The sequence below is a fragment of the Schistocerca gregaria genome, chromosome 3 (assembly GCF_023897955.1).
Source record: "Schistocerca gregaria isolate iqSchGreg1 chromosome 3, iqSchGreg1.2, whole genome shotgun sequence".
Taxonomy (NCBI): domain Eukaryota; kingdom Metazoa; phylum Arthropoda; class Insecta; order Orthoptera; family Acrididae; genus Schistocerca; species Schistocerca gregaria.
The window spans coordinates 333,943,856-333,956,111 of record NC_064922.1 but is presented as its reverse complement, the minus strand read 5'-3'; the positions used below and the strand labels follow the sequence as shown (position 1 = coordinate 333,956,111).

At 38.3% G+C, this 12,256-nt stretch overlaps 1 protein-coding gene across 1 annotated transcript in view; it reads left to right on the top strand.

Moving 5' to 3' along the window:
* The window catches only part of LOC126355981 (ABC transporter G family member 20), a 382,869-nt gene that overhangs the window by 366,236 nt on the left and 4,377 nt on the right, over positions 1–12,256 (top strand). The window contains exons 13-14 of the mRNA XM_050006596.1: positions 9,038–9,108; positions 10,852–10,940. Coding sequence (XP_049862553.1) covers positions 9,038–9,108; positions 10,852–10,940 — 160 coding nt within the window. The remainder of the gene's footprint in view (positions 1–9,037; positions 9,109–10,851; positions 10,941–12,256) is intronic.

Below are 12,256 nucleotides of genomic sequence, written 5' to 3'. Positions count from 1 at the left end.
TTATACAGTACAATAAAAGTGTTGATTGACAGAGTTGTTGGATGTCCTGAGGAATATCATGCCGCATTCTGTCCAACTGGCATGTTAAAGCATCAAATGTTCTCAACTGAGAAGAGATGTGGCAACCTTACTGGCCGAAGTAGGGTTTTGCAAACACAAAGACAAGCAGTAGAAAGTCTAGCTGTGTGCACGCAGGCATCATCTTGCTAAAATGTATGTCCACGTTGGCTCAACATGGACGACAACAAAAGGGAGGGGGGGGTATAATATGATTGATGTAGAACTTTGCAGACTGCTAAACAAAGATCCGAGGAAAAGACTGGGCAAATGTTACATCTGGAGTGTTACACTGTGTGGTGCAGAGACCTGGACTTCGAGGAAGGAAGATAAAAGAAGATTGGTGGCACTAGAGATGTGGATATGGAGAGGAATGGAAAAAGTGAAATGGAAAGACTGAGTAAGGAATGAAGAAGTATTAATAAGAGTTGGAGAAGAAAGAAACATACTGAAAGTCATCAGAAAGAGAAAATGAAACTGGATTGGACAGTGTTTGAGGAGGGTCTGTTTATTGAAGGAAGGAATAGAAGGAATTGTAGAGGGAAAAAGGGGAAGAGGAAAAAGAAGATATCAAAAGCTGGACAATATCAATGGAGACAATTATTCAGAAATGGAAAGACTGGCTATGGACAGACAAAAGTAGAAGAGGCTTAATGCATGACAAGACCTGCTGAAAGGCAGATTAACATACTACTACTACCACCACCACCACTGTGCTATAAGGGTATGAGAGAATCAAAAGGGTCCTGCTATGAAAAGAAATGGCACCCCAGACTATTGCCCCTCATTGCCAGACTGTATAGCAGGAAACACTCAGCTTGGTATTCCACTGCTGTACAGGACTTCTCCAGAAACATTTTCACTGGTCATCAGGGCTCAGTTCAAAGTGGGGCTCATCACTGAAGAAAATTCTACTCCAGTCAATGAGATTCCAAGCTGAACACATGCCTGGAGACACAATAGTGGGACACCAACTTAACTGTCACTTGCCATATAGCCAGCAATAACAAGGAGCAATGGTCTGGGTTGCCATTTCTTTTCACAGCAGAACCTCCCATGGCACCTTTACAGCACAGTGGTACATCAACGATATTCCATGCCCTGTTCTGTTGCCCTTCATGGAAGGTCATCCTGGGCTTACATTTCAGTAGGATAATGCTCACCTGCAGATTCCAAGAGTTTCTACAGCTTGTCTTCATGCTTGCCAAACCGTACTTTCACCAGGAAGATCACCAGATCTCTTCCAATTGAAAACGTTTGGATTATTATGGGCAGGGCCCTCTAACCAGCTCAAGATTTTAATGATATATGATGCATCACATTGTACCAGTTGTTAGGGGTCCTACTGGTTCCATTCACACATGGAGCATGGGAAGAATGTTTGTTTAAATGCCTCTTTGTGTGCTGTAATTAATCTAATCTTTTCTTCATGATCTCTTTGTGAGTAATAAGTAGGAGGTGGTGGCGTACTCCTAATATCATCATTTAAAGCCAGTTCTTGAAACTTAGTAAATAGGTTGTCTCAAGATAGTTTATAACTATCTTTTAGAGTCTTCCAGTTAAGGTTCTTCATCATCTCTGTGACACTCTCCCTTGGGTCAACACTCGTGCTCCCTTTCTTGGTACATGTTTGACATCTGCCGTTAATCCTGTTTGGTACAGATCCCACACATTTAAGAAATATTCCAGAATGAGTCAAATGAGTGACTTGTAAGCAATCTCTTTTGCAGACTGACTGCATTTTCCCAGTATTCTGGCAATAAACTGAGGTTTACCACCTGCTTTACGAGCTTTACCACCTGCTTTACGCATGAGTGAACCTATGTGTTATTCTATTTCATATTCCTACAAAATGTTATATCCAGGTACTTGTAGGCATTGGCTGATACTATCTGTGACTTGTTGATGTTATAGTCATATGATACTTCATTTCTTTATTTTGTGAAGTACAAAATTTTACATTTCTGAATATTTAAAGCAAGTTGCCCAACTTTGCAGCACCTTGAAATCTTATCAAGACTTGACTGAATATTTATGCAGTTTTTTCAGCAGTAATTCACTATAGATAACTGTGTCAACTGCAAGAAGTATGAGATTACTATTAATATTCTCCACAAAATCATTAATATACAAAATAAACAGAAAGAATTCCAACAAACTTCCCTGGGGCATACTCAAAGTTAATTCTACATCTGACAATAACTCTCCATCCAGGATAAACTGCTCCATCCTCTCTTTTCAAGATTCCTCAGTCGAGACACAATTTTTTTCTTGAACCTCATATGATCATACTTTTGACAAGAAGTGTAGACATGGCACTGAGTCAAACACTTTTTGATAATCAAGAAATACTGCATCTACTTGATTGCCTTCATCCAAAGCAATCAGTATTTTATGTGAGAAAAGTGTGAGTTGGGTTTCACATGATCAGTGTTTCTGGAATCCATGCTGGTTGCCATGGAGGAGGTTATTCTGTTCACCATAACTCATTATGTTTTAGCTCAGAATATGTTCCAAGATTCTTCAACAAATTGATGTAAGGGATATTGGACAGTAGTTTTGTGGATCACTTCTACTACCTTTCCTGTAAATGTGTTCGACCTGTGCTTTCTTCCAGCAACTGCATACAGTTTTTTGTTTAAGGTATCTGTGATAGATTACATTTAGAAGATTGGTAAACTCAACTGGAAATTCAATATAGAATCTGATAGGGTTTCCATTGGACCCTGGAGCTTTCTTCATTTTAGCTGTTTCTCAATACCGCTGACCACAACACTTTTTTCACTCATCTTTCCAATGGTACAAGGATTTAATTGCAACATTTCTCATGGATTTTTCTTTGTAAAGGAACATTTGAAAATGGAGTTGAGTATTTCAGTTTTTCTATCCTCAGTTTCAGTTCTTGTCTCATTTGTAAGTGACTGGACACTAACATCAGGTGCCACTGAACAACATTTACATATGAGCAGAATTTCTTTCGGTTTTGTGAAAGATGATTTGTCAGTATTCTGTGTTCTGTGACAGTAGTTACTGAAGGCTCCACATACTGCTCTCTTGACAGCCAGATGCTTTTCATTCAGCATCTCTCTATCAATAGCCCCATGCTTTGTTTCACACCTATTATGCAGTAGTCTCTGTTTCTTTAAGATTCTTTACAATGACTCTACACTATGGAACTATTCTACTGCATGCATATCAGTCCAGTGTATGGTCAACTTTTTTAAATCTGAGCCATAGTTCATCTACATGCTCCTGTCCTGTGCTGAAAATTTCAAGTTCCTCATTGAGATGTGACACTATTGCTTTTTTATGTAGTTTATTGAACATTTGTATCATTGTACTTGTTTTAGTTGTCCTTTGTACTCTAGTAATCATTGTGACAAAACTGCACTGTGGTCACTGATACCTGTTTTGATGTGGACACACTCAAACATATCAGGTTTACTTATTGCCATTAGATCTCATATATTCCTATCATGAGTAGGGTTCCAAACTATTTGTTCTAAGTAGTTTTCAGAGAAGGCATTTACTGATGTTTCACAGGGTGTCTTGTCACACCCAAGACTAACAAAAGTATAATTTTCCCAGTTGATTTCTACTCTAAAATGCCCTTGTGTCCATCCCACACACGGAGTCATCTACCTGCTTGTCAGCCTTTGATTTTTAGTGCTCAACCACACAGCACAAGTCCAGAATTTCACAGCCTAGTTAGTCACAGAACCTTCAAAGTTCAGTCCTTCCACTCGACTCAGAACCAGGAGTCCAAGATCAGTTCTGGAGATAATGCTGCAAACTGCAAGCTTTGTTGAAACTCTATGCACAAGACTAGTCTTCTCAACCTTTTCTGCCAGTCTCTGGAATGATCCAGGTATGACCTTGGAGACCAGACAACAGGCATTCGCCCCAACGTGCACCACAATCTGTAGTTGTTTGCACCCTGTTCCCTCAGTGTCTGCTGGAACAGACTCTTCAACATGTTGAATGAGGCTCCCAGGCACAAACCCTAAGTGCCCCTGGTGTTCCGTCCTATCTTAGTGGCCATTTCCCTAAGCGGTACCATTATTCACCATGCGTTTGAACTGCTGACCATTAATAGACCCTACCCCATTATTCACCATGCGTTTGAACTGCTGACCATTAATAGACCCTATCCTTTTGCGTTTTCTTCCTATTGACATGGGACAAAGCAGGTTTCCCCAAAAGAGGTGAAGTGAGCCCCACTGGCTCAGGTTCAGTTTCAGTGAAAGACACCTCAAATGATTTGGTTAGGGGGATTGGTAGATTAGATTAGATTGGATTAGTACTTTTTCCATAGACCATGAATACAACACTTCGTAATGATGTGGAATGTGTCTGGTTAATAAAAGGTGTCTATACAAGATATTACATTACACAAAATCCTACATGACACATAATATTTTTAATTATTTTTTGGGGGGGGGGGGAGGGGGGGGGGAGGGAGGGGGGTGGGGGGGGGGGGGAATTACCCACTTACTATATCCAAAAATTAATCTAATGAGTAGAAGGAGTTGCCATGAAGAAATTCTTTCAATTTCCTTTTAAATGCTATATGGCTATCTGTCATACTTTTGATTCTATTAGGTAAGTGACCAAAGATTTTTGTGGCAGCATAATTTACCCCCTTCTGAGCCAAAGTGAGATTTAACCTTGAGTACTGAAGATCATCCTTTCTCCTAGTGTTGTAGCCATGTACACTGCTAGCTCTTTAAATAAGTGTCTGCAGGATGATCTTGGATGAGCTCCAGCAATTATTCTGATTACACGCTTTTGTGCAATGAACACTCTTTTTCTCAATGATGAGTTACCCCAGAATATGATGCCATACGAAAGCAGAGAATGAAAATAGGCATGGTAAGCTAATTTACTCAGATGTATATCACCAAAATTTGCAATGACCCTAATAGCATCAGTAGATGAACTCAAACAGTTCAGCAGATCCTCAGTGTGTTTTTTCTGGTTCAACCCCTCATCAATGCATACACCTATAAATTTTGAATATTCTACCTTAGCTACCAATTTCTGATAGAAGTCTATATTTATTAATGGTGTTATTCCATTTACTGTGTGGAACTGTATATACTGTGTTTTGTCAAAGTTTAATGAGAGCCCATTTGCAGAGAACCACTTAATGATTTTCTGAAAAACATCGTTTACAATTTCACCAGCAAATTCTTGTCTGTTGGGTGTGATAGCAATACTTGTATCATCACAAAGTACCAGCTTTGCATCTTCATGAATGTAGAATGGCAAGTCATTACTATACATTAAGAACAGCAGAGGACCCAAGACCAAACCTTGTTGCACCCCATTCTTGATTGCTCCCCAGTTTGAGAAATCACCTGTTTTTTTGCATATTATGTAAACTGCTTATTTCAACTTTCTGCACTCTTCCAGTTAGGTATGATTTTAAACGATTTGAGCACTGTCCCATTCATACCACAGTACTTGAGCTTATCTAGAAGTATTCCATGATTTACACAATCAAAAGCCTTTGATAGATCACAACAAATCCCAACGGGTGACTTCCAGTTACTCAGAGCATTTAATATTTCATTAGTGAAAGTATATATAACATTTTCTGTTGAAAAATCCTTCTGGAAACCAAACTCACATTTTGTTAAAACTTTATTTTTACAAAGGTGTGGAGCTACTGTACAATACATTACTTTTCCAAGAATTTTGGATAAGGCAGTCAGAAGAGAGATTGGGCGGTAGTTGTTGACTTCAGATGTATCCCCTTTTTTATGCATCGGTTTTTACAATGCCATACTTCAGTCTATCTGGGAAAATACCCTGCTTCAGAGAGCAATTACGTATGTGGCTAATAATCCACTTCTTTCTTGGGAACAAGCTTTTATTATCCTGCTGGAAACGCCATCAATTTCATGTCACCTTTTATTCTTGAGGGAGTTTATTATCTTCCTAATTTCAGAAGGAGAGGTGGGTGGAATTTCCATTGTATCAAATGGTGTGGGTAAGGCCTCTTCTGTTAACTGCCTTGCTTCTTCTAATGAACATTTAGATCCTATTTTCTCTACAACGTTTATAAAATGTTTCTGACTTCTGGCTTGATTTTATCAAAGTTTGCATTCGCTTTGATGGTGATGCCATCATCCTGTACTCTTGGTTGCCCTGTCTCCTTTGTAATAATATTCCAAATTGCTTTGATTTTGTTATCAGAGGTATTAATCTCAGACACGATGCACATGCTTCTGGACTTTTTAATAACCTTTCTTAATGTAGCACAGTAGATTTTATAATATTTGGCTGTTTCTAGGTCATTACTCTTTCTTGTTGTTAGTTACAGTTCCCTTTTGTGTTTACAGGATATTTTTGTTCCTTTAGTAAGCCAAGGTTTTTTGCATGGTTTCTTATAATTAGATTTAACTACTTTCTTGGGGAAACAGTTTTCAAATTCTCTTATAAGTGTATCATGAAATAAGTTATATTTTAAATTAGCATTGGGTTCCTTGTACACCTCATCCCAGTCTAACTGCTGAAGATTTTCTCTGAAATTTCTAATTGTTGAGTCATTAATTGAACTCACAACTTTGGAGGGTAGTTTTGAAGTACTGAATGGAGCTATGTCATATACTGTAACAAGCTGAGCAACACGATCAGAAAGCCCATTCTCAACAGGACAAGAATTTATTTTAAACCTAACTTGGTCTATAAAAATGTTATCTATCAAGGTACTGTTGTCCTTTACTACCTGAGTGGGAAAATTAATGACAGATGTCAAATTGAAAGAACTGAGCAAGACTTCCAGGTCATTCTTCCTATTACACTCTTTCAGTGAATCAACATTGAAGTGACAGATAGCACAACAAGGCATCCAAGTTTTTCAGGAGTAAATGAAAGTTTCCTGAATGGGACCTATATACTGTAACAATTGTAAAAGAGCCCTCCTTCAGTTCAAGTTGACAGGCACATGCTTCTATACATTGCTCTAGATAAAACTTTTTTGTATCTAAGCTTTCTACACAGTGATAACTTTTGACATATATGGCAACTCCTCCTTTCACCTTATTCTCTCTACTCATATGTGCAGCTAGTTTATAACTACTGATATTTACCTTTTCTATGTCAGACACAATGTGATGCTCAGACATGCATAGTATATCTATTATGTTATCAGATTCAATGTCATCCAAAAAAACCAGGAGCTCATCTATTTTATTCTTCAATCCCAGAATATTTTGGTCAAAAATGGTAACATTATTTTTTACTTTACTTTTGTGAGAATCTACTTTTTTCTTTAATCCACCAATATTTTGGTTAAATATGGTGACATTATTATTTACTTTCATGTTGTGAGAATTTTGTGAGTTTTGGACCTCTTTAGCACCTGCCTGCCTGAACTTCTCATTGGACACTGATATTAGTCTAAAAAAGAGGTACATCCATGAGTACTAGTGTCCCCCCTTATGGATTTTGCTACCAACCCCGCCAGTTTACCCTTCCCTTTCCTATTGAGGCGTAGGCCATGGCTTGTGAAATCCCCCCTATCAATAGCCTTGACAGGAACCAATCCAATGTCTGACAGAGTGGCCACCCTACGCAACTGATCCAACTTCATATTTACTTTCCTGACAGAGCGGTTCAACTGGGGCTGATCATGCCACACAAAAGCAGGCACCAGCTCAACATTGGTATGGATTGTTGCTGAGGCTATTTTCACCAGGTCACACTCAATACTGTAGCCCTGATCCCTATCAATACTGTTTCCCACTCCACCCACTATCATCACATGATCCTGCTTTGTGAAACCCTTGCACAAGGAACCTGGCTAAGGCTTGCACTTGGCTTGAAAAAGCTTGTGAACTGTTACCTAATTTTTCCTGCAAAATCTGGCCCACACCTCTTCCATGGCTGCTACCTAGCAACAGAACGTTCCTCTTACTTTCTACTTTTTTTGAAACAGTTGGTTTCCTAGTGAGATTCTGCTGCATCTTAACTACATCTACTTCTACTGGATCATCTTCCTAACTTAACTGTGGTAGCAAGGTAAATCTATTGGTTGTGCCAATTGGGAAACTGTCAGACACTGTTCTCTTTCTGTGGCCCCTGTTCCCAGCTACCACTTCCCACTGCTGTTTACCCTCCTACCCCCTTAACCTCTTCAGTTCCTCCCGCACTCTGTCCAAATCAGCCTGAAGGGGATCTAATTTTCTCCTCCTGTTCAGCTATAATCCTATCTCTGCAGCTCTCAAACATTTTAAAGAGCACAAATATCAAGCTTACAACTGATGATAACAGTACGAGTTTATCATGGTTTTTGCAAATGGTTAAAATTTCACAGTATATCACAATACAAATGAGTATTAATGACTGGTTTAAGACCCAAATGACACAACCCACCCTGGCACCAAGCTCCAAGGGGCACCAGAGGCACAACAGAGGTAAAATTTCCGTACAGAACATAAAACTATCAGTAGTGGTGCCTTGGGTACCAAGCTGTGTGGGGTGCTAGTGATCTCCAAGTGCAAGATTTAAATGCATTTGTATCACACTTAGAAGCAAATCCTGATACATGTGAAATGTATGACAGAAAAGTGGAGGGGGGGGGGGGGGGAAGGGGGAGAAGAGGGGTGCCAAATACTAAGATTAGCAGAAGTGATGCAAAAAGTAAAATATGTGCATCTATAATTTCAAATTGGTGCACAAATCATTGTGAAACATTATAATTTTCTGCAGCCACTCCAACAAATCTTGCAACTAACTTCACAATAATTCTTTTATTTCATGAACTGAATAACTTAATACATAAGTTATGTATTTGAATAGCTGGAAAGATTAGCTATTAATTTTCAAATGAACAGAAATAAAGGAAATGTAAATAGCAGGCCCAAATATGTATTGAACGTAACTGAAATCTAAGAGTCATAAATAAAGCCTGCTTTTTTGGCTTTCTGTTTGTGAATGTATTTTCATAAATGCATTTTCTTATCTTTTCCAGTTCCAAGAACCTGTCTATGGCACAAATGATCCAAGCTTCACTGATTTTGTAGCACCTGGTGTTATACTCACGTAAGTCTTTTCTAGCAGCATTAATATTCGCTGTACATATACAGAATAGTTCCCCATTAAGAATGAAATAGCAAGTGAGTATATCAAAAGTAATCTTTTATTCAAATTATGTGCATTTATTTAAATACACCAAAAGCAATTTACATCCTTCATTCAAAACTTGTGAACATTAGTCTACTACCATAGTCACTGAAATGGTCTTAACAATGGAAAACATCATGAAAATAATTTCTAGCTACATGAAAGTAATTCAGAACATTACAGATTACATTTTTGTGTGACTTCTGAAATTTTCCCGGCATATTTGTTCTTCTAATAATTTCCGGGTATGCAGCCAGATCCCGTCGACATTCTGCCATGATATTTTTGTGCTTATTTTGTGGATATGATATTAAGTGCACTTTGTAACTGCCATTTAAAATTGTTTTTAATATGTTCCTCTTAAAATACACTGCCAGTTATTTTGTAATTGGATACAGTTTGTGCTCTTTTTAATGAATGGAAAGAGTCCTAAAGTTGCATTTAGCTAATGACAGTTATACAATCTGTAAAATTTTAGGAATTATGGATGTAATTATGTGTTGAACATGTAAGACCTAATTTTCTTTGGCGTTTCACTGTGGATTAAAATATTAATGAAAATTTTCACTGATTAAGCTGACTCCTACTTGTTCTTTCCATAATGTATGCCAAAAGTTGTGACATAAGTTATTTCCATTTTCTGCACACTTTTCAGAATAATAGAGGGCATGAGGAAAAAAAATATTGTGAGAAATGCAACAGGGGAATTGTGTAAGATATTGTAATATTAGTGAAAAGGATTTGAAAGATTTAGAGAGAGTATTGTTTCTCAGAAAAAAAAATGAGATAGATAGGGAGAAAATAAAGAGGGAATGGGCAGGAAGGGGGCAGGTATTGAGGATACCGACCAGGAGGGAGGGAGCAGGGTAATGTGTGTAGCTATAAGGAAACTGCTTATTTGCTGAAATTACCCGCACTAAATATTTAATTACTTGCAAACATTTCACTGCCCATTCCAGTAGCTTTAACATATTCTGTGACTGAAACTGTATGTATGTGTTTCAGGAAAATAAAAGAAAAAAAAATTACACTGAGGATGCCACAACTGTAGTGAAATGTGTTTGGGCATTAAAGCAAAACAATAACTGTGTACTTGGAAAAAGGCAGACTCGGGAACTGAGCTTAAAATTCTAATATGATAATTTATTTACTATTTTTTCAACTTTTTTTAAATCTCTTATGGAAGGTGTGGAGGGAGCATAGGAAGCAGGTTCCACCCAGTATGCAGTCTGCTGCATGAGTATGAACAGTATGCACAGAGGGGAGGGTGGGCTGGACATGAGAACAAAATCTTCAAATTTCATGCAGTTCTGGGAATAAATATGTAGTTTGTATAAGGTAGTGTGTGTGAAAGACCAAGAATTACTCCCTCACTCATTTTGAAATTAGTACATTAACAAATTGTCAGTGCAGCACAACATTCACTATGTGACTACTTGAATACTGCATGCAGTACTAAAATTGTCTGTTGCCATTTGCTAATAGCCTGAAGTCTTCCAGACTTTCACTCCTTCAGATATATGGAACAAAAAATACAAACACAAAACAGTATTTAGATCAGAATATAAGAAAAATCAATAAATATCTACACCTTATCTCTCTCATCTGGTTTCCTGAGTGAGCTGAACATTAATGATCAATCTTTCTTTTTTTAAATTTCAGGATTGTGTTTTTCTTGGCTGTGGCTCTGACCTCATCAGTTCTTATTATTGAGCGAATGGAAGGTCTTCTTGACAGGAGCTGGGTTGCAGGTAACCTGTGCAGCAGTCACTTGATTGCTGTTACTTTATTTTTCGTGCACCAAACAAGAAAAACAACACTGTTTGTCATAATGTTGCTTAATAATAAACAAGCTTAATCCTTTTTTTTACTGGATTTTGTTGTTCTGTAGATGTCCACTGGAAAAATAAAAAAATCCTTAAAATTTGACTCTAGTAGAGAATTAGACTGACTTTTAGTATAGTGATTTTACATTTTACTCTAGTCCATGACAGTGTTGCTGCATTGTGATCAAGATATATTGTAGTTCCATTTTATTGAAAAAGGTGCTGTGCTACTCCTAAATACAGTGCTGGACAAAAAAGTGAAGTACCCAGAAGACAAGGAGGAAACAAAATGAGACTTCAGGGGTGATGTTATTTCAGTGATTATAAACACAAGTAAAATACACAAAGAATTTGGCAATATGAGCTCACTCATCAGTATGACATTTACTCTGGCCTGGATGCAGAAGCTGATGCAGTTTCAAGGAGTTAAATAAAGCCAATGTAGCCTCTGTGACGTAATCTGACTCACAATTGTTATAACTGATTCTTGATATCCTGGATACTGGCACTATGACCAAGTTGACCTCAAAGCTGGTCCCATACATGTACTATTGGGGACAGGTCTGGGTGTTTCTTGCTGGACACAAACGTACCTCAGCATCATGCAGACAGTTCACAGAAACATGTGCCATGTGTGGGTCAGCACTGTCCTTTCAAAAATAGGCACCACAATACTGCCATATGGATGTCCATGAAACACTGTTGTGCCATTAGAGTTCCCTCAGCCACAACCAACTATGACCTGAAGTCATAGTGAATGGCTCCCAATACAATGATCTCAGAAGTTAAAGCCACAGCAACTCTCTGGAACATTGGAAGAAAGGGACTCCTCCCATGGTTGCCACCATTCTCACCAGCTCACTGGCATCCAGGATGGTACAGAACTATGATTCATCACTGAACACAATGTGATGCCATTCATCAGAAGTCCATAATTCCCAGTCATGGCACCACTCCAAACACAGCAATTTGTGTTCTACTGTTAACAGCAGCCTACACATGGGAGAGTAACTTCCTAGTCTCTCTGTTACTAGTCTCCAGTGAATGATCTAGAATGCTACAGAATGTCGCAGGGAGTCCATTACTTGATTAAGTGCAGGTGAAGATGTGAAGGGGTTAAGATGTGCTCGGTGCACAATACAATGATCCTCCCTTGTGGCAGTCAAATGTGATCAAGTGGAGCATTAATGAGAAGTATGCCTGTCCTCACATTCCCATGCTGCTCAACATGGGGTCACTGT